Source organism: Mustela lutreola, chromosome 5 (assembly GCF_030435805.1).
Source record: "Mustela lutreola isolate mMusLut2 chromosome 5, mMusLut2.pri, whole genome shotgun sequence".
Lineage (NCBI taxonomy): Eukaryota > Metazoa > Chordata > Mammalia > Carnivora > Mustelidae > Mustela > Mustela lutreola.
This window is the reverse complement of record NC_081294.1, coordinates 26,983,820-27,005,285: the sequence shown is the minus strand read 5'-3', so window position 1 is coordinate 27,005,285 and position 21,466 is coordinate 26,983,820. Positions and strand designations below refer to the sequence as shown.

Sequence of the window (21,466 nt, the reverse complement as noted above, 5' to 3'; positions counted from 1 at the left end):
TATGAAGCTTTTTTCCTTAACTGGAGGATAGCCACCTTCTTCTGTGTCCTCACATGGCCATCCCTCTGTCCTTGCTTTCTGTATCCTAATCTTTTCTCATAAAGACACCAGCCGTATTAATTAGGGCCAACCCATAGAACTTCATTTAACTTTAGTTACCTCTTCATAAGCCCTAGTCACATTCTGAGATACTGAAAGGTAGGACTTCAATATATGAATTTTGAAGGGACATATTTCAGTCTGTAACAGGGGGTATGTGTCCAATGTAGGAAAGAAGGGCCATGTAAGATTTTCCAGACCTCTGATTTGACTGAGCCTTTCCATGGCCTGTATCTTCGAACCTATTAGTAAAACTTGATGCTGGGTAATATCTCTGACTCATGTCAATCTGATCCTGGTTGTTAGCCTAAGCTATATGTATACTGTTTATTTTTTAGGAACAGTAGTCTGGAAGCAAATAATGAAAAAATATTGTGTCATTCTGGAACGTCTTCTTTATCATTCTTTGCAATTTTCTCTTTAAGTTTTTTTTTTTTTTTTTTTTTTTTTTTAGATTTTATTTATTTATTTGAGAGAGAGACAGTGAGAGAGAACATGAGAGGCGAGAAGGTCAGAGAGAGAAGCAGACTCCCCATAGAGCTGGGAGCCTGATGCGGGACTCGATCTTGGGGACTCCAGGATTGTGACCTGAGCCGAAGGCAGTTGTCTAACCAACTGAGCCACCCAGGAGCCCTTTAAGTTTTTTAAACTAAAAATAAAACAAAGAAGGGGGTAAGGAAGCTTATGTCTAAACAGAGGTAGGAACACGGGCTAGAGAGGGACAAAGAGGTGCTAGATTAATAAAACAAGAAGGCCGTTAGACTGCTGTGGTTCCAGTGCGCTGGCAGCCGACTAAACAAACCAAAATCTAATCCTGTAAAGGCTTCAAAGTTATAAAATTGGAACCTAAGGACAACCCATCACAAACAGCCAAGCAGACTTTAATCTATTGCTAACCAATCATTTACTTGCTTTTCTCTATAAAAGCCTCTCTCCAGGTCCTGTTGGTAGAATGCTCCTAACCACTTCCTTTTTGGCTTTTTTGGTGCTGGTTAATTAGTACAGATATTTTGTTCAAAAAAAAAAAAAAACAAAAAACTTTTTTTTTTTTTTTTTTTTTTTAAAAACAACCCTCAATTTAACAGAGTCTAGGCGGAGAGGGAGGCAAGAAACCATCCTGTCTCAGTCAGGTGGCAAGCAACGCCTCAAAGGCAAGGAGCCAAGGCGAACGGAAAGCGCCCATTGAACTGGGCCAGGAGCGGGGGCGGAATCCGCCCAATGCGCAGACTCCAGGCCAGGGCCCCGCGCAAGCGCAAGAGGGAGGGACTCCCGGGAGGACAAGCCTGTCCGGCGGTCAGGGCTAGATGTGGGTTCGGACACATCTGCACTTGGAGACGCGGGAGCCATGGCGCTGCACGGCATCTCGGTGCTAGAGCTGGCCGGCCTGGCCCCGGGCCCGTACTGCGGTATGGTCCTGGCGGACTTCGGGGCGCAGGTGGTGCGTGTGGACCGGCTGGGTGCCCGCAGGGACTTGAGCTTCTTGTCCCGGGGCAAGCGCTCCCTGGCAGTGGACCTGAAGCGGCCGCAGGGGGCGGCTGTGCTGCGGCGCCTGTGCGCCCGGACAGATGTGGTGCTGGAGCCCTTCCGCCACGGTGAGCCCCGGGCGCCCCCGCAGCGCCGCTGGGGGACCACACGCGGGAGGGTCCCCGCCGAAGGGAGGAGCCGGGCCGGGCCGTTAGACAGGGTGCGCCCGCTACACTCCTTTCCTGGTCCCACACGGACCCGTCCCTGTCAGCGTCTTTCTAGATCTTTCTGTCGCGTTTGCTATTGTTGACCATTCGCCCGTACTTGGAATCCTAGATACCGCAGTTGCGCTGCTCTCCTTATACCCATTCCCGGCTCTTTCCCAAATTCCTGATTTTTCTAATCGCCTCTTTGCATTCGCCTTTCTTTATTACTTGAGCGAATCCAATGAGAATCCAACGAAAGCCAGAGATTCCCCACCTGGGAAAGAACTCTTAGATGCTATTTTAGCAATCTTTCCATGGATATTTGCTGAGCCTTTTGTGAAAGTACCCATGCTAGGTACTGTATGTAGAGGCCCGAGGAAACAGATCAGGCATGAATCTTACCAGAGGATTCTAAGCTGATACCAAAGGTGATGGAATATCTACACACATAAGCACAGCATGAGGTAGAAGGTGGTGGGCAATGACAAAGGTACAGAAAAAGAAAAGATCCTGAAAGGAATAGCCATTTTTGAAAGTGTATTTTTGACCAAATAAAGCTCCAGGGTAACTGTTCCTAGAGAACAGACCATTTCTAATAAATGACTAAGGAGAGGATTTAGGGAGCTATAAAGGCACTGACCCAAGGAATGAAAGGCATACTATGGGGACTGAAGGAACTTGGATATGCCTGAAGGGAAAGAAGGAAGGGCTGGAGGAACAAAGTATTCTGGGGCAGACGTCATTCATTCCAGAAATAGTGGCCTCACTCTTTATGTCCCTAATTATTGGAAACATGCTAAAACCCACAACAAACGTTATTAGTATGACTTGGAAGAGTGCTGTTTCTTGTTTGCCACAGTGATGGGATTATATGCTCAGTTTCATCCTCTTTTAAAAAACAATCACTGTTACTTTCCTCTTAAGGTGTCATGGAGAAACTCCAGCTAGGCCCAGAGGTTCTGCGGAAGGAGAATCCAAAGCTTATCTATGCCAGATTGAGTGGATTTGGCCAGTCTGGAAGATTCTCTAGAGTGGCAGGCCATGACATCAACTATTTGGCTTTGTCAGGTACATCCAGAAAATAATTTCTCTGTGCTTTTTATTTTGGTCCCAGTCAAGATGGACAGTTAGACTAATTACAAAGAATTTTCAAAGGTGCAGATTTGAATATTAATGAAAATAGATAAGGGAACCGTGGTGGCTCAAAAAGGGTGGGTTTGGCTGGCTCTGTCAGTGGAACATGCAACTCTTGATCTCAGGGTTGTGAGTTTAAGCCGCACTTTGCCCATGGAACCTAGTTAAAATAAAAAAGGAGGGGTTGGTTTGTCCTGGAACAGTTATTCTCAACCCCTTTCTCCTTGTCTTCACACATTTGAGGAATAATAAACCCTTGCTAGTAACATTTACTTACCGCATTTGTATAATCAATTCTCAGTCAAGCCCCTACTAGGAAGTAAAGAGACCTGATGGTCCTATAGTTTGAAAATGCTAATATTGTTTAATCCCGATTCCCCTTTCCTTCCAACTTCATTGAGAATTATTGCCTGAGTCACTATTTTAGACTTTACTGAATACCTGTTGTTTTCAGGTCGTATTATCACTTTATTAGAATTTTTACCTATGAGATTGAGTCTTAGAATGACCCAACCCTTGGATTCTAAGAAAGTGTGTGTTTTTGAGATTTGAGTCTCAAATATCGTATGAGAACAAATTGAAAGGTTGAGGAAAAGAGTGAGGATAGAATTGTTTTTTCTAGCTATTTTAAAATGTAGTCACTTTTATTGTTCTTGTGTTTATTTTCTTGTGTCTCTTTCTAATAAGAATGGCAGTGGATTACCCTGTTGTATAATTGATGAACTAAATTGGTAACAGTAATTAATGATAATAATTTTTTCCCTGAAACTCAGTGAGTAAAAACTGAGTAATGAAATTGTGAAAGCATTCGTTGGAATAAAGTTTTAGAGAAGAAAAAAAAAAAGGTGAAAAACAAAACAAGGAGCCTTGTTGGGGAGGAAAGCCTGTTTATAGATATGCTGAATAAGTTTAGATTTGGAAAAGCATTATGTACTAGTATTCACTATGTCGGCAGCTAGAGAGACTGGTTATTAGTCTTAAGGTGTTCATGTATTTATTTAAAAGAGACATTAAAATTATAGGTTCTGTTCCCTGATTTTTTTTTTTTTTTTTTTTAAATAATGTAGGTGTCCTGTCAAAAATTGGCCGAAGTGGTGAGAATCCATTTCCCCCACTGAATCTACTGGCTGACTTTGGCGGTGGTGGCCTCATGTGCACACTGGGCATCCTCTTGGCTCTATTTGAACGCACGCGCTCTGGCAAAGGTCAGGTCATTGACGTAAGCATGGTAAGTGTTAATTAGGGGAAGTGATGAACCTCCGTGTTGTTCCCAAGTCTGATGGGCAGCTGCCTCAGATTCTTTTCTGGATAGGACAAGAGAGAGGTGGGATTCAAAATTGGAACCCATATTACCAAGAACATCCTTTTCTTGAAAATAGCTTCATATCCTTTACATGTGTCAGAATGTCATCAATGATTATCTGTTTGTGGAATCAATTCTCTGAACTTTCCATGGCTCGTCTGATTCCTATGTTGGCTTCAGCAATTTTCCCCATTTTCAAGCAATCTTCATTTGAAACTAGGCTCCAGAAGGCTCCCTTAGCAGATATATAGAGAAGATTCTTACGGGCGCTAAAGTAAAATGGGCCAGTCTAGATCTTCCTTCTATGTTTTTTGGGGAGACTCCGATATTATGAGGCTTTGCATTTTTTCACTGCCCCGCCTTGAGCACAGGCCTTGTGTTACGCAGAGCACTTCCCCCCCTGCAGTTTCTCCTCATCCTCAAATCAGCAGTTTCGCTTGGAATACATTATTTTAAAGAGGAGGAAGCCTAAGCATGGAAACTTGCCCAAATTATCACAGCACCTTGGAAGGAGCCCAGTCCAGCACCCGTACAGTTTTGCATTTGGGCAGGTCTTTGGAGGGAGAATGGAGATGGATGAGGAAGACAAGACTGGGGGCAGAGAGACAGTTCCTGGGTAGTTGCTGAGAGAGATGTGGGAGCACTAAAGTCGTTGGTGATAGAATGGGTCTGGGTTTAAGGGCTATTTATCTCTGAGATGTAAAATTGCCAGGATTTGATGATGCATTAGCAGTGAGGGGAGAGGGAGGAGTCAAGACTGACTCCCCTATTTCTTTTTTTCTTTTTGAGATTTACTTATTTAAAGAGCATGTATGTGTGTGCATTTGAGTGAGAGGAGGGGCAGAGGGAGAAGGAGAGAGAATCCTCAAGCAGGCTCCCCACTGAGCAGGAATCCTGAGGGTTCCATTCCAGGACCCTGAGATCACGACCCAAGCTGAAATCAGGAGTTGGCCACTTAACCAACTGAGCCCTGTAGGTGTCCTGACTCCCCTGTTTCTGGCATGGGTGACCGGGTGAGGTTTTACGTAGATGTATATTCATGTGTGTATGCGTATGTGTCATTATATGTGGTGTTTCATTCTATGTGTGTGTCTGTATATGTACATGTACATGTGTATATATAGATACGGGGACTCTCTAAAATCTATGTAACCGTGTTTCAAAAGAAGCACCTTAGGCCACCTATACAAAATACACTATTTGGTATGTCAGATGTCAGAGCCATAAATTGAAGTGTGCATGAGATTTAAAGTTAAAAAGGAAAAGGGGATATATCCAGAGATATATTTTGCATTTGTTTCACAGCCAGTAACTGAGGAATTCCATAGGCCCACTCCATTCCAACTCTTTAAGACAAGGATGCTTTGATGGCCTTCTCACTGGGGGCCTAGAATCATTAGGATCACAAAGTCAAAAGTATAGGGAAGTAGTTTTCTTTGGATCGCCCTATGCATCTAGCCTGTCACCATTACACCTGAGAATATGACTCTGTTACTGTTACTTCAGGACTCAGCGGGAAATGGGCAATCCTCAACTAGTTGTCTGGACTCAAAAGACCCATATATCTGCCACTCATATTGTTGTGTTTATTTTGTAACCTTCTAGTGATTGTTAAAATTAAAATATATTAAGTGCTCAAATACAGTTTTGTTGGGCTTGGAGTCAAACTAAAATAAGCTAAATTTAATTGTAATATGATTTACCTTTATAATGTGATATTCTTCATATATTGACATATATGTGTTTATAGGTATTGAAATCAAAAATAGATTTTTTAAAAACCTCTTTGCTTTATTTTTAACTTTTTATCCTAATAGTTTTAAACATATATAATTAAAGGGAGAATATATAAGGAGCTTCCATGTGCCCTCCCTTGACATCAAAAATTGTCAACATTTGGCAGTTTTATTTGAAGGAGAGAACAAAAGTAGTTCCTTCTAAGTCTTTTCTGAAAAATATCTTCTGACCCGAATAGTGGAGAAACCCTGTATCATAAACTTGTTCTAACATACTTTCATGAAATATCGAAGAGTTTTGTTAATTACTAAGAAACATTTTTATACCAATGTTTAAAAAAATCTAAGTGGGAATTAATCATGCTTTTATAGTTTAAGTATTGGATTCATATTGTATCCTGTTTCTTCTTCAAAGGTGGAAGGAAGCGCATACCTGAGTTCTTTTCTGTGGAAATCTCAAAAAACAGGACTGTGGGAACAGCCTCAAGGACAGAACTTACTAGATGGTGGAGCACCTTTCTACACAACTTACAAGACAGCAGATGGGGGGTTCATGGCTGTTGGAGCATTAGAGCCCCAGTTCTACAAGCTGCTGATCAAAGGTAAGTAACTATCATGTGCCTCCCCTATCGCCCCTCTATTTTGGAGCCTTTTGAAGTTCAATATGTCTTTATTATGTAGCTACCTTACAATTTACCTCATTGTAACCATCATTATATTATGGGGCATTTCCCTTGTGTTTTATAGGTAATTTGGCAAGTCTATAAAACAGCTCAGAGTTTTAAAAAACAGTCCATTTTGTGGAAGTTCAATTTTTTATCACATTTCATGATCAGTAGTATTGGGTATTTATACTGCCCTTGTGTGCCCACGTCTTATTCTTCCTTAGAATTGACCTGCTGGTTCTACCAGTTCTTACTCCTTGACAGATGTCACCTCTAGTTTTTCCCAGTGTCAGGGGTCACCAGAGTACAGGGTGACTTTGGTGAATAAGATTTTATCGGAATATGTTACTATCACTTGATGCTTCTGCAGTATACCTTTCTTGCAGATTCTTGTCTTTTTTGCACGTGGCCACAAGTTAACAGGAAATATTTGAGATTTCTTCTTCCCTAATTAAATAATTGGATTGATGTTATTTTGTTCTTGTAACATGTTTGAATTTAAAGTTTTCTTTACAGATACCTGAGTATCTAAGAAGTTTTAGAGCATATAATGTAGTAGTGTGACAAGCTGGTCATGGCGCATCTGTCTTTTCAACTTCAAGTGTGGAGTTGGTAGCTTTTTGGATGGAATACTACCTACAGTTATTTGCATATAGCTGAAATTGTCTTTTGCAAGCATCGGAAAACATTTTCTGATCAACCATATTAACTTCACTGACTTAAATATAGTTGGAGAAATGAAGAACAGAATGGTTTCTCTAGATAATAAAAGCCTTTCTGTTCAGAAATTAAACTAAGAATGGAAGATCTTAATTCAGAATTCAGGTCAGAACAACGCTACAGGAGGGGCTGAATGGTGGGAAAGATAGTGCCACCTCCGTGGTGCAGGGCCTTGGAAGCAGCAGGGACAGAGCACAGTGGCGTCTGTACCTGATGTAAACCTTGTGTGTTCATGCACTGTCTGTAGAGAATTTAAATATAATACTGAAAATGACTAAACTTCATTCAGCTTTTTGTTATCATCATTCACAGGCAATTCTAAATGACATGATAAAGTATATTCATTGAAAAAGATTTTGAGTTCTAATCAATTGCTACAGATATTGTTGAGTTCTAATAACATGTAAGCTTGTTAGCACATTTGTATTACTTATCCTTTAGTAAATATTACATAGGAGTTACTCAGAGAACTCCCAATTTTGTAGTCTCACTCTGATGAGTTTCCGCATTCACATTTAGGTCTCTGTTACATGATGAGTTAATTTTCGAGCTAAGGGTCCAGCTTCATTGTTTTGCATATAGCTATCCAGTTTTCCCAGCACTATTTGTCAAAAGGACTGTTCTTTCTCCATTGAATGGTTTTGGCATCCTTGTTGAAAATCAGTTGACCACAAGTGTAAGGGTTTATTTTGGACTCTCAATTCTGTTTCATTGATGTACATGTCTCTCCTTATGTTAGCACCACACTGTGTTGATCACTGTAGCTTTGTAGTAAGTTTGAAATTAGAAAGTGTGAGTTTTCCAGTTTTATTCTTTTTCAAGATTGTTTTGGCTATTCAGGGTCCCAATATACAGAGAAAGGAGGGGAAAAAAAAGCTAGAATTCTGTGCACTACCACACAAAGGCCTAGCACCCTCCAACTTCCAATAGAGCTAAGGGAGCAGGTTTTTATTTTTTCCCACAGATCACAGTGGTGTTGATTCCATCAAGATTTTGTTGAGACAGAAAGGGATAAAAATAAATTTGGAACAGAAAGGGATAGACATTCTTTTCCCAAAGTATTCTGCTCCAGATATTTCTCCCCAAAATAAGTTGAGAACCATGGTATAAAAGGAAAGAAAAGAGACTTCAAAAAAACAGGACAAATGAGCATAAGAGTAGGGGACGGGAAAAAGACTGTAAATTGCTTCCAGAGACTGGAGAGAATTAAAAAAGGAAGGTTAGAATCCATCAGTATTCCTAAACTAAAATTTAAAAAAAATTTTTTTTTAAATAGAAATGCAAAAGGAAAACACAGGTGTTTTTATCAAAAAGTTCAGGGTAGAAGGTTATTATGGAATTTGATGTACTGGACATCTCACTGTGATGGTAAATAGGTTAAAAAATTACCTATATATAAAAAAAGAACCAGAATAGTGAGAACGAGTTAAAAATAAAAGTTGTCCTATGAAGTAGTGGTGGTTGTTCTCTTGTAGCATTTTTTTTTCCCTTTCCTGGTTGGTTTTCTTTGGGAGGGGACTGCCACGTGGGTTTTCAGTCAATGATGTTCCCTGAATTAAGTCCTCCTGTCCCCTTCAAGGGGGTGGGCTCTGAGGAAACCGGTTTTATCAGGCTTTTGTTCTCTGGAGGTTTTTTATGTTTGTTCACTTTTTTTTCTCTCACCTTGACCGCTTTTGATGGTTTTTGTAGGTTTAGAGGAAAGCAAACTGCACCCTGACCTCCCTCTCAGAGAGAAGCCTCAGTCTGGTCTCCTGTGGGTGCTGCAGAGCCCATATAAATTCCCCCTTAGCCTCTAGCAAAGCAGGTTCCGAGTCGCGGTCCCTGGGGACATAGGATCTTCTGCTTGTACCCAAAACCACAGCAGCGGTGGCTGTCTGGGTAACTCCAGACCGCCAGAGAGATTCCAAGCAGTGATCACACACTGAGATTTTCCCCGCCGGCCTGGGCTGGGAGTGCCTGGTCTTTCTGGGTCTAAGAGCGCTAGGCTTGCGCGCACCTCTCAGGGGAGGGTGTGGGGCGCACAGGCGTCTCAGGCTCTGGTAGAATGGCGCGGGTCTAAGGGCGCCAGGCTGGGCCTTCGCGCACCTCTCTAAGGGGAGGGTGAGGGGCGTGCGCATCTGAGCTGTTAGCACTGCTCAGCATTCTGCCATCTGGTGAGGCTCCCAGCCCTCACAGGAGCCGGACCCCATTCGTTCTCGGGTGCGCTGGTGGCTCAGGGATCAAGACCTGGTTTCTCTGACTCAGTGCCAGGAAAGGCTGTCCTGGGTTCAGGGACTTAAGCCCCTCTTTCTAGCCACCCGGATACCCACAATTCCCCCCACCCCTCCCGCCACGATCCTTTGCTCTTTTTGAATGCTTTCAACCAGTCTCCAAGTTAATGCTGGTTCCCAGATGCAGGGCACTCTCGTGTTAGGGGTATTACTTTCCAATGGGTCGCCTCTGGTGGCTCCCAGAGGTGGCTCCCCTTTTGTTTATCTTCCAGTATCTGTCAGACGTTCCCACTCCGCTTTACCTGCCCACTGGCATCTTCTGCCCCTGTAGAGATCCAGACGTGTATAATTCTGATCTCAGGCTGATCTCATGGGTGATCGGAGTTCTTTGGTAGGTAATCAGCTCACTTTAGGGTTCAGGTTGGAACGGGGCCTTCTCCTGCTTCTTGTCTCCCCCATCAGTATTCCATTAGTCATCTTCTGTTTCATCACCTCTCCTTCCTCTCCCTCACTCTCCTTCATCTCCTTCATCTTCATCCTCATCTCCTTTTCATCAGTATCTTCCATACCTTCTTCGTCGACATCATCATCTTCTTTCCTTTCTTCATCATCTGTATCAGGAACCAAGTAGTCCTGGCGTGGATTTGGCGAAACACCATCTCTGAGGACGTCTCCTAACTCATCTGCGTCAGAATTCTCCGTAGCCAGCTGAAGAAGCTAGGCCTCTGGTTCCTCAGGCTGTCCCTTCCTGCTGGCTTTAGTCTACGTTTGACTTCAACATTTCACCAAATCCTTTCCAGATTTCCATTTGATTTCAGTGGACTTCGACAGTGGAGCACTACTCTCATTCGTGTGAAATTGTTTTAAGAGAACTTTATTTTCAAAGTAAGGATTTTCATTAAAATACTATTCTATTCTGTAACCTGATTTAGTATCTTCAAATTCTGCCACTTCAACTCTTGTCAGATAACGTGACACCTCCTCCCCGAGCAGTGCAGACCCTTGTAGATGGTTGACAAATGTTCTCACCCCCAAATTTGGGATTTGGGCAGTCGGTTCTGACTTCTTTGGCAGGGTTTGTTACGGTCCTGTTCTGCTTTCAAAATCTCCTCTCTGCCTTGTTCATTAAGTGTGTTTTATCTTGTATTTCATCACCATGTTTGAGTGCTTGCTCTTGTTTCTCTCCCTTCAGCAAGTGCTGAGTTGTCATCATCTCCCTCTGGCTTGAGGGCGGGAGGCCATCTTGGTTTCTTTGTTTGAGGCAGGAGTGAACACTGGTGTTCGGGGCCAGACTGTGAGGAAAGTCCAGGAAATAAGGGCAGAGGCATGTGTGGAAGAAGCTCCAGTTTCTCCATGTGCTGCTCTTCCTGATTGTGTCCTACAGGTCTCTGAAGTTCTGTTTGTTTTTCTTTTCTTTTTTCTTTCTGCTCCTCGGACTGGCTAAGCGGTTCATGTCTCTTTGAGCTCACTGATTCTCTCTCCTGCTAGTTCATGTCTGTTGTTGAGTCCCTCTCATGAAGTTCGCATTTTATTGTACTCTTCAATTCCACAATTTCTTTGTTTTTTTCAAGATTTTATCTATTTATTTGTCAGAGAGAGATAGAGCAGTGGGGAGGGGTAGAGGGAGAAGCAGGCTCCCCCGCTAGTAGTGAGCCCGATATGGGACTCGATCCCTGGACCCTGGGATCATGACCTGAGCTGAAGGCAGATGCTTAACCAATTTCTATTTGGTTGATTTTTCAGTAATTTCTGCCTCTTTATTGATATTCTCTTTGATTAGACATCATTCTCAAACTTTCTTTTAATTTTTCAGACATGGTTTCCTTCAGTGATTTGAACATATTTTATTTATTTATTTATTTATTATATTATTTTTTTCAGTTCCAAGATTCATTTTTTGGGTGCCACACCCAGTGCTCCATGCAGTACGTGCCCTCCTTAATACCCACCACCAGGCTCACCCAACCCCCCCCACTCCTCCCCTCCAAAACCCTCAGCTTGTTTCTCAGAGTCCACAGTCTCTCATGCTTTGTCCCCCTTTCTGATTTACCCAAATTCACTCTTCCTTTCCTTCTCCTAAAGTTGGGTATTCATCCTTTCTGATGGCTGCATAATATTCCACTGTATATATGGACCATATCTTCTTTATCCAGTCGTCTGTTGAAGGGCATCTTGGCTCTTTCCACAGTTTGGTGATTGTGGCCATTGCTGCTATGAATATTGGGATACAGATGGCCCTTCTTTTCACTATATCTGTATCTTTGGAATAAATACACAGTAGAATAATACCTCTTCTCCTGAAGCTGTTTCAGAAAATAGAAACAGAAGGAAAACTTCCAGACTCTTTCTGTGAAGCCGGCACTACCTTGATCCCCAAACTAGGCAAAGATCCTATCAAAAAGGAGAATTTCAGACCAAAATCCCTGCTGAATATGGATGCCAAGATTCTCAACAAGATCCTAGCTAATAGGATGCAACAGCACATTAAATAGATTATCCACCATGACCAGGTGGGATTCATCCCTGGGTTACAAGGATGGTTCAACATTCACAAATCAGTCAATGTGATAGAACAAATCAATAAGAGAAGTGAGAAGAACCACATGGCCCTCTCAATTGATGCAGAAAAAGCACTTGACAAAATACAGCATCCTTTCCTGTATAAAACTCTTCAGAGTATAGGGATAGAGGGAATATTCCTCAACTTCATAAAATCTATGCAAAACCCACAATGAGGGGGTAGGGAGAGGGTGGTGGGGTTATGGACATTGCAGAGGGTATGTGCTATGCTGAGTGCTGTGAAGTGTGTAAACCTGGCGATTCATGGACCTGTACCCCTGGGGCTAATAATACATATATGTTAATGAAAAATCAAAAATTAAAATCACCACAACACCATTCTCAATGGGGAAAAACTGACAGCCTTCCCATTGAGATCAGGAACATGACAAGGATGCCCACTCTCACCACTGTTGTTCAACATAGTACTAAAAGTCCTACCAACAACAATCGGACAACAAAAAGAATTAAAAGGTTTTCAGATTGGCAAAGAAGAAGTCAACTCTCTCTCTTCACAGATGACATGATACTTTACATGGAAAACCCAAAAGACTCCACCCCCAAACTACTAGAACTCATACAGCAATTCAGTAATGTGACAGGATACAAAATCAATGTACAGAAATCAGTTGCTTTCTTATACACTAACAGTGAAAATATAGAAAGGGAAATTAGAGAACAGATTCTATTTACCTTAGCACCAAGAACCATAAGATACCTTGGAATAAACCTAACCAAAGAAGTAAAGGATCTATACTCGAGGAACTACAGAACACTCGTGAAAGAAATTGAAGAAGACACAAAAAGATGGAAAAGCATTCCATGCTCCTGGATTGGAAGTGTAAATATTGTTAAAATGTCTATACTTTTCAGAGCAGTCTATACTTTCCATGCCATCCTGATCAAAATTCCACCAGCATTTTTCAATGAGCCGGAACACACAATCCTAAAATTTGTATGGAACCAGAAGAGACCCCGAATCACTAAGGAAATGTTGAAAAAGAAAAACAAAGCTGGCGGCATCGTGTTACCTGACTTCAAGCTTTACTACAAAGCCGTGGCCACCAAGACAGCATGGTGTAGTGAACTGTCAAGCTGGCTGATTGAAAGTCTTTTCCAGTAAGTCCAATATTTGGCTTTTTTGGGAACAGTTTCTGTTCACTGCTTTTTGTCTTGCATATGTGTCATATTTTCTTTCTTCTTTGGATGCTTCACAAATTTCGTTGTAACTTGGTATTTTAAGTAACGTAATGTGGCAGCTGTGGACATTAGGTCTCACCTTCCCTTCCTCTCTCCCCAGTCCTGGGTTTGTTGTTTCCACTATTTGTTTATTTAATGACTTTCCTGGACTAAATCTGTATTCTTTGGTACGTGAAGCTACTGAAGTCTGTTCAGTTAGCTTGGTGATCAGGTAATGATTGGATAGGGATATCCTTAAATGCTTTGAACCAGTTAATTTCCCATCTTTTTCTGAGGTGCTCTGTGCCTTCGTGTTTTACTTATATGGGGACTCAGGGTCGCCAGAAGTGAAACACTAGGACCTTCTCAGATCTTTCCTGGGCATGCTCACAGCCCTACACATGTGCTTTCTAAATTCTGAGAAATGTGTTGGAACATCTCAAAGCCCCTCATGTATATCCTATTCCCCACTTTTGTTTGTCAGCTGCTTTTTAGTCCCAACAGGGGACACCTCAGATAGCTGATACTAAACAGCTGCGTCTGATTTTTTTGACATGGGTCAAAAATGTTCTGGGAATAGGGCATTGTGAGCTCTAAGTCAGATCAATTGAAGACAAGCCCTGAGAAGGGAGCCTTTCAGGGAGCTGCTAGACAAACGGCAGTTCTCTGGGGATGGGTTTTGGGGGAAGCTCTCAACTCAGTTTCTTCTCACCATGACTGTTAGTGAATACAGCACTATGGCTAAAAGCCTTTTGGTTTTGGTGGCTGCCCCTGAGCTGGGGAGAGAGGGATGAAATTTGTGCAAGTTACAACACTGCAAGTCTCACTGATCTTACTGAGATGCAGTTGTTTTTCTTGAATAAATGCTCTTTGGATTATTGTAAACTTTTAATTTCCAGAGTTATGAAAAGGCTCATTCTGACCATTTGGGCCAAGGTTCTTGCTGCTTTTATGCAAGAACAGAGTTTTGAAGGTTCTGACTGCCATTCCAGAAGTTAGCTTCTCTCCTTAGTGTATCTTGTTGTTATCTTAAAACGTATGTGTTTGGTATGATCATTTCTAACATGCACACTCCACCACAATGAGTAAGTTTTTCTGGAAATACTGAAAATGAAATGAGATGTTTTTCTAGCAGGTTAATTGTTCCAGCCCTTCATCTTCTGACCACGTTCTAGATTTTCTAAGTCTAAATTCTATAACCACCCTGATTTTTTTAATAGCCTCTTCTCTTTGCATCCACAGCCTTTTATGGTATCCTTAACCTGCTCTCTCCCTGCAGAGTTCACTAGGGATCCTTAGTTGATAGGTAGGTTTCTGGTTCAGGCTGACTTAGCATGTTAAATCAGCTTTGGCTAATCTACACAGGCCATGTAAAAATGCCTCAGCATTTTCTTTCTTTTACAGTATTTATTTACAAAAATAGTACTTTTACTAATCACATATATATTACTTCTCTCTCAGGTCTAACTGGACAAATGGCCACATCTATAATGATTTTTTTTAGGTAGTATTAATTATATACATCATTTATTTTACCTTATATTTGAGATCTTCGAGACTTCAGTTGAACTCCTCAATATCTGAACATAAATACACAAGGTTTTGGGAAGGTACAAATTCTATTGTAGTAGGACCCTGTCTTTCTGGGGCAAAGAAATCTGACAACTCCGAATTTTATGATATTTTGGGATAACAAGACTCTTGTAGTATAATCAGTAAGCAATAGAGAATTTTTAAAAATTTTTAAATCTCAAAATATTATTAAAAGGAAAGCAGACAACAAGAAGTTTTGTCAAAGTTGTGGGAGAAACTGAAGGCATGTGCCTTAGTGGTGGGAATGGAAAATTGTGCAGCTGCTATGGAAAGCTGTATGGCACTTCCTCAGAAATCTAAAGCAGAATTACTACAAATTTTATGCTATGAAAATTTTTAAAAATGAAAAATAATTCAAAATAATGCGTGTTTTAGAAAAAAGTGTGGTACAGAATTGGTCAATTAAGAAGTAAAGATTCTCCCTTGTCCTTTCACTTTGGGAAAGTTTGGGATGAGGCTTTCATGAACTTTTTCTATGTGAATATCAACACAATTGGTTTATTTATTTATAAATTATATTTATATACAGTATATAATTATGTAAATTTTTAGTTAGTAGCTATCTTGTTTTATTCAACAATATATTAAAGATGTCCTTTCTTGTCAATACAAAAAATTTGCCTCATGCTCTATGTAGCAGCCCTATGGTAGTCTATGGTGTGCCTGTACTAAAATGTAACCACTTCTTAATTCAAGTTTATTTACATTATTCTGCAGTTTTGTATTGTAACACATTTTTTTTGTTTTTTGTTAATAAACATTAATCTTTGTACAGAAAACATTGCACAATCACAACATGGATTTTTGACTGCTTAATATTTGCCAAATATTATGTCATAGAGCAGTAAAGTTTATGACACATACTTAAAATAGTAAGTATTTTGTTTAATTGCCTGTGGTTATGTATATGTGTACACACATATGTAAGGTAGCCTTTTGGAAATTAAAACAGTTGTCCCAAGTTTTAAATAGTGTCTGATTCTACAGACCAGTCCTTGAAACATCTTAAAATATGAGTAATTTAATGTGGGTTATGCTATAAAAACTAGCCATAATCTACAGTTGTACTTATGTGGTAGAATGGTTTTAGAATTCTGTACAGGAATATCAAGAGCACAGCAAATAACCTATCCTCAACCATTGGTGGCTAATCCTGGGGCCTTGATCAGGGTCATGGGCAGGATGGGAAACTGGGGGCTGAGAAAAAATGAGAAGACAGTGGAAGAGCTGGGGTGTCAGAGTTGGGGGGAGGAGCCGAGGTCTTTTGATTTCTAGTGTTTTTCTAGTGTACAGACCTTTGAGACCATTATTCTCAAATATAATGTCTGTTACAAAGAGAACATATTGGATCCGATTTTATTTAGTGTTTGGATTCTGATCACATTCTGATTAAACAAACATTTAAAAAGCATGCAGATATGTTTCTAGCAATAGCTATGATCTATATCACTATTTTTGTCTAACTGGTCATTTCATTTGTTTTTTAATCTCAGCGTTTTGGGGCAGTCAGGAAAAAGAAAGCTAAGTAAAAGACATCCTTAGAAACTTTTTTTTTTTTTTTTTGGTAGATTACAGTGGTAAACCTGCAGTTTGGGTTCCATATTTATGCTGGTATTTGAGTGGGACAAGTGACTACAGAGAAAAATTTATTTGTATATCCCACAGGTGACTTTTACAACTGTCCAGAACTATATGAGTTCTCCTTTTTTCCTTTTATACCTCAGAACCCTAAGAATTGCCTGCAGTATCCATGTCTTCTTACCTCTTGAAGGATTTTCGTATTCAGAGCAGTTTACAATTAGTCATTGTTCTTCTACATGCTAGGGAAGGGAAGGATGATGAAAGTGACAAGTATTAGATTAACTTGACTAAACTTATACAAAATAACATGCATAAGAAGGAGGGCCTTTCATTATTATTCCACTCTCACCATCTACATTTACAAACCCTCTTGCATGAGGGAGTAAAAATGACATTCACACCAAATCCTAGTAAAGAGGCCTTGGGTATAATTTGATCAGCCTTGGAGTTCAGGTGCATCTGGGGGGCTGGTGCTTTAGTCTATAGAGGAGGCACAGATCAGGTCATGGGCCCAGAAGACATCCTTTCTGTTAAATCCCGAGCTGGATGTTTTCATCTTCTCTGTACCATGTCTTGATGGGCCCTTCAAGGTCTCCTTCGTGCCTGACACACAAGTCTATGTGCCCCACTCATGAACTGGCTGGGTGATCACTTTCTGTCTGTTCTGTAGGAACAGTTTGTTGCATGTGTCTTTGGTTACCTTACAAATCCTTTGTTTCTAGCTCACAGCAGTGTTCTAAAAGGTTAATGAGTCAAACATCACTGTCCTACTACAAGCTTTTTTATTGGACCAAAATAGAGGTGAATATTACATATAAAATTGCAATTTTGAATTTAATCATTTATCTTTAGGTTTCTTAAAAAATGGGATTATCATGTGTAAAGTTGTTTAAATTTTACCTTTCATAGGGTTTGGGTATACTATATAAAATATGGGGTTATTTGAATTCAGTATGACAGATAATAACATCATGAGGAAATTTCTTATTAAAAACTTAGGGAAAAAAACCAACTTCTGGAAACTAGACCTTTACAAATAGACTACTTCTGATGAAATATAAATAATAAAATCTTGTCTGTGGGAAGTCTCTTTGGAGTCCTGTTAGCTACTTACCTCTAGACATTGTCTCTAGCTTCAATCTGAGTTTGAATTTCCTCCCTTGACCCAGCTGAGAAACTTACAGAACATCCTGTTAGGGACAGTATGGTAAAGTCAAAATGCATTTTTCACTGATTATAATAACTCCACCCAAAGCTTAATAATGTAAGAAATTGTGTTTTTATCTCAGGACTTGGGCTAAAGTCTGATGACCTTCCTCATCAGATGAGCATGAGTGATTGGCCAGAAATGAAGAAGAGATTTGCAGATATATTTGCAAAGAAGACAAAGGCAGAGTGGTGTCAGATCTTCGACGGCACAGATGCATGTGTGACCCCAGTTCTGACGTTTGAAGAGGTTGCCCACCACCATCATAACAAAGAACGGGGCTCGTTTCTCACTGATGAGGAGCAGGGTGTGAGTCCCCGCCCTGCACCGCTGCTGTCAGACACCCCAGCTGTCCCTTCATCCAGAAGGGATCCTTTTGTAGGAGAACATACTGAAGAGATACTTCGAGAATTTGGGTTCAGCCAGGAAGAGATCAATCAGCTTACCTTAGATAAAATTATTGAAAGTAATAAGCCAAGAGCTAATCTCTAAGTTTCAGGCCTCCTGTGAATTGAATTTGAGTATTCAATTTGAATGAATTTGAATTTGAATATTACATGTTCAATATAGAATAATACATAAAATTCTAAGTATGGAAACATGAAGGAACAGTGGATCAATTGTTCTAATCAAGAAACAAGACTGATTACTGATTGAATTTTGAAAATGGTTAACATCATAGCTTTTGATTTAGGAATGTTTTCATTTTACCGCTATTAAATGGTAACAGTTTTTCTGCCTTTCAATTTGATAGATTATGTTTTTAATATTGAAATGTTAATTGGGTACCTGAGTGGCTCGGTCAAGCATCTGCATTTGGCTCAGGTCATGATCTCAAGGTCCTGGGGTCAAGCCCCGCCCACATCAGGCTCTCTGCTCAGCAGGGAGTCTGCTTCTTCCTCTCTGTGGGCACACATGCCTACACATGCACACCCACGCGCATGTGTGTGCTCTCTCCCTCAGCTCATTCTCTCTTGCTTTTTCTCAAATAAAATCTTTTAAAAAAATTAAAATGTTAACAATGTACCTTAAATGAATAAATATAATGCTTTTTATTAAATAAAGCCTTTTCTCTCCTAAAGTTTAATTATGCTTTTAAGTTTGTGAAAAGCTTTTAAGAAAGTCCTTTAAATAGCCCTTAAAAACCATTTTGTGGCTCATTGAAATAACTTTGTCTCTACTATTTACCAAAATGAAGTCCTTAGATAGAAAAGTCTAATCCTCTTTATGTGATAAGAAAATCATTCAACCAGTCTCTTTGAATTGGAATTTTAGAAAATGTTCTTGAGATTTCTTTCTTATAATCCCCACTCTTCATCTAGACCACCATACTGAGAGTCTGGCTCCTCTGTGTGGCTGCCTCTTAGCATCACCCACCCATGTCTCTTTCTCAGTAAATTATCATCCATTTGGAAGTCCTAGACTCTTCCTCCTCTTACCAGTCTCCAGCCTCCATTCCCATCATGTCTGCCTCTGCCCCAGTAGACCCATGACTTATCCCTCAGTTCACCTTCAGGCCCCCTGCCCAACTGTCACCTTAAGGAGCACCCTTACCTGACCCCTCCCTAGAATGGCAGCCACTTCATCATTCACTCTCTCCTCACCCATTTTGTTTTCCTTCATGTCATATATCATTAATGACATTATACTGAATAGCCCCAGCCCTCTTAACCAACTGCCTCTTAACCAAGGCACCCTAGAATGAAAGCTTTATGAAGGACTTTGTGGGTTTTGGTCACTGCTGAATACCCAGTCCCAAGAACAGCAACTAGCCCATAGTGGAAACTTCGTAAAGCTTTAATAAAGAAGTACATCTCAATAGTCAAGTGCTGTCAGTTCCATCTTCATAGCTCTGGAACAGTCCTTTCTGCCCAAAACCCTTTGTGCCTTCATTCAGGTTCCTGTTATCTCTGCCTTGGCCTGCTCAGCTTGCCTTCCTGACTTCTGACCTCCAGTATGACTGCCTTCATTTTTTTGGTATCATGTTTACTGGTAATCTTTATCCTACCAAACTGGTCTTTCAGTCCTGTAAAATTCCTCAATGGTCCTCTCTTTTTCTTGTATAACAAAATGTAAATCCATTTATATAGCATATCAATTCTTTATTTATAACAAGACTTCTCCCTAGCTGTCTAGTCCTACCCGCACTCCCTGCTCCCCAGAACTTTACAAGGCACTGCCTTAAGTTCATAATTATGTGGCGCTCTCTCTTGCTTCCATTCCTTTCCAAATTCTAAAGTGTTAAAGCAGCACTAACAATACTCCTAGTCCCTTTTGCTCCATGTTCCTGATTTAGCAAACTGAGACCTGGCTGAAACACAGCCTTCTTTGTGAAACTTCCTATGTGTCTCAGCCCTAGGGCAGTTTCATACAGTGGTTGTGAAATTTGGAGTCAGAAAAGTCTTGGGTTCAAATATCACTCAATCACTCTGGTGTCTAAGACAAGGCCCACTATGTGCCTGGAACATCCTAGGTGCTCAGTAATTTTTAGTTCTATTCTTAGGGGCCCTTTCTATGTTTTCGTTGCGCTTAATACATTTATCCAAAGGTAGTCATTGCTTATAATGTAGTTTACATATCTCTTCATGAGTCATAAGCTCCTAGAGTAGTTGCTTTAGCACACAGAATAATCATCTGGAGATACTGTTAAAATGTGGATTTCTAGGCCCACCCCTAGAGATTCTCATGCACTATGTCTAGGGCTAGACCCATGAATCTGCAATTTTGCCAAGCTTCAAGCTGATTATCATACTGCTGGTTCAAAGCCCACACTTTGAGTGGCACTGTCCTAATGGATATGAACCAAGTCTTTTTCCCTTTGTTACTATCATAATAGGTGCTCAAAAAATATCTGCTGAAGGGCTGATGAGGGGAAGAATAAAAGCTAGTTGGCAAAAATCTGTAAATAAATAGATGTGTTAGCTCAAAATATTGATTTCTGTAGTTAATTGACTTCATATCAAATGTTTGAAAAATTGTTTTCTGTAGAGTATAAACTTTTAAAAAATACACGTATATAAATAAAGTTAATAATCGTTTTTTTAAAAGATTTTATTTATTTGAGAGAGAGAGAGAATGAGAGATAGTATGAGAGGGGGGAGGATCAGAGAGAGAAGCAGACTCCCCGTTGAGCAGGGAGCCTGAAGCAGGACTCCAGAATCATGACCTGAGCTGAAGGTAGCTGCTTAGCCAACTGAGCCACCCAGGCACCCAATAACAGCTTTTGTTAGTGACCCATACTTTGCTTCTGAAGAGTCTAAGACCTTGTGCAGAAAATGCTACACTTTCTCTTTTGTTGATCTTTTGACAAAGTATAGACTTGGGAATAGGCAAGGGGGCAGGCGAGAAGAACGTAGGAGGCTATAAGAAGAATGGAGGGGAAGCAGGAAATTGAAGATGGCAAATTCTAATGAAGGACAGATTATATTCTTGAATACATAGAAATTTTATTCTTGAATGTATAGTTTGATATACACTGATTTGCACTTTTCTCTTGATCCTACAATGTAGGAAGTGATACAAACTGTCTGGTGATAAATAAATACCATGGAACAAGATGACTGGCTGCATCCGGGCTTCTTTGTATTCACATCACTCCTCCAAGCACATTCTTGACTTCATTTACAATTACATTTCACTTTATAACCTGCAAAATACTCTCCCCTATGTCACATCAGGATGCCTTCAGCTGGCAGTAACAATATCCAAAATATGAAATGTTTTGGCTCACATACCTCGAATCCAGAAGGATTTTAGAGTTGCCCGAATCCGGTCACCCAGACCCTACTTCCCTACATTCTTTTGGCTCTG

The 21,466-nt window shown here is 40.5% G+C and overlaps 1 protein-coding gene and 1 pseudogene across 3 annotated transcripts; one reads left to right on the top strand and one right to left on the bottom strand.

Annotated features, from left to right (window-relative positions):
- Positions 1–1,335: 1,335 nt before the first annotated feature.
- On the top strand, positions 1,336–21,213 carry AMACR (alpha-methylacyl-CoA racemase). Of its 3 annotated transcripts, none has more exons than XM_059173751.1 (5): positions 1,340–1,691; positions 2,694–2,837; positions 3,971–4,131; positions 6,358–6,544; positions 17,739–21,213. In XM_059173751.1, the coding sequence occupies exons 1-5, from the start codon at positions 1,445–1,447 to the stop codon at positions 18,146–18,148; spliced, it is 1,149 nt and encodes a 382-aa protein (XP_059029734.1). In that variant the 5' UTR covers positions 1,340–1,444; the 3' UTR covers positions 18,149–21,213. The 3 variants fall into 3 exon arrangements, with proteins under 3 accessions (XP_059029736.1, XP_059029734.1, XP_059029735.1); XM_059173752.1 differs by lacking the exon at positions 17,739–21,213 and adding an exon at positions 11,841–11,975; XM_059173753.1 differs by lacking the exons at positions 3,971–4,131; positions 17,739–21,213 and having other exon boundaries at positions 1,336–1,691; positions 6,358–6,548.
- On the bottom strand, positions 10,046–10,892 carry LOC131831293 (protein SET-like; annotated as a pseudogene).
- Positions 21,214–21,466: the final 253 nt, after the last annotated feature.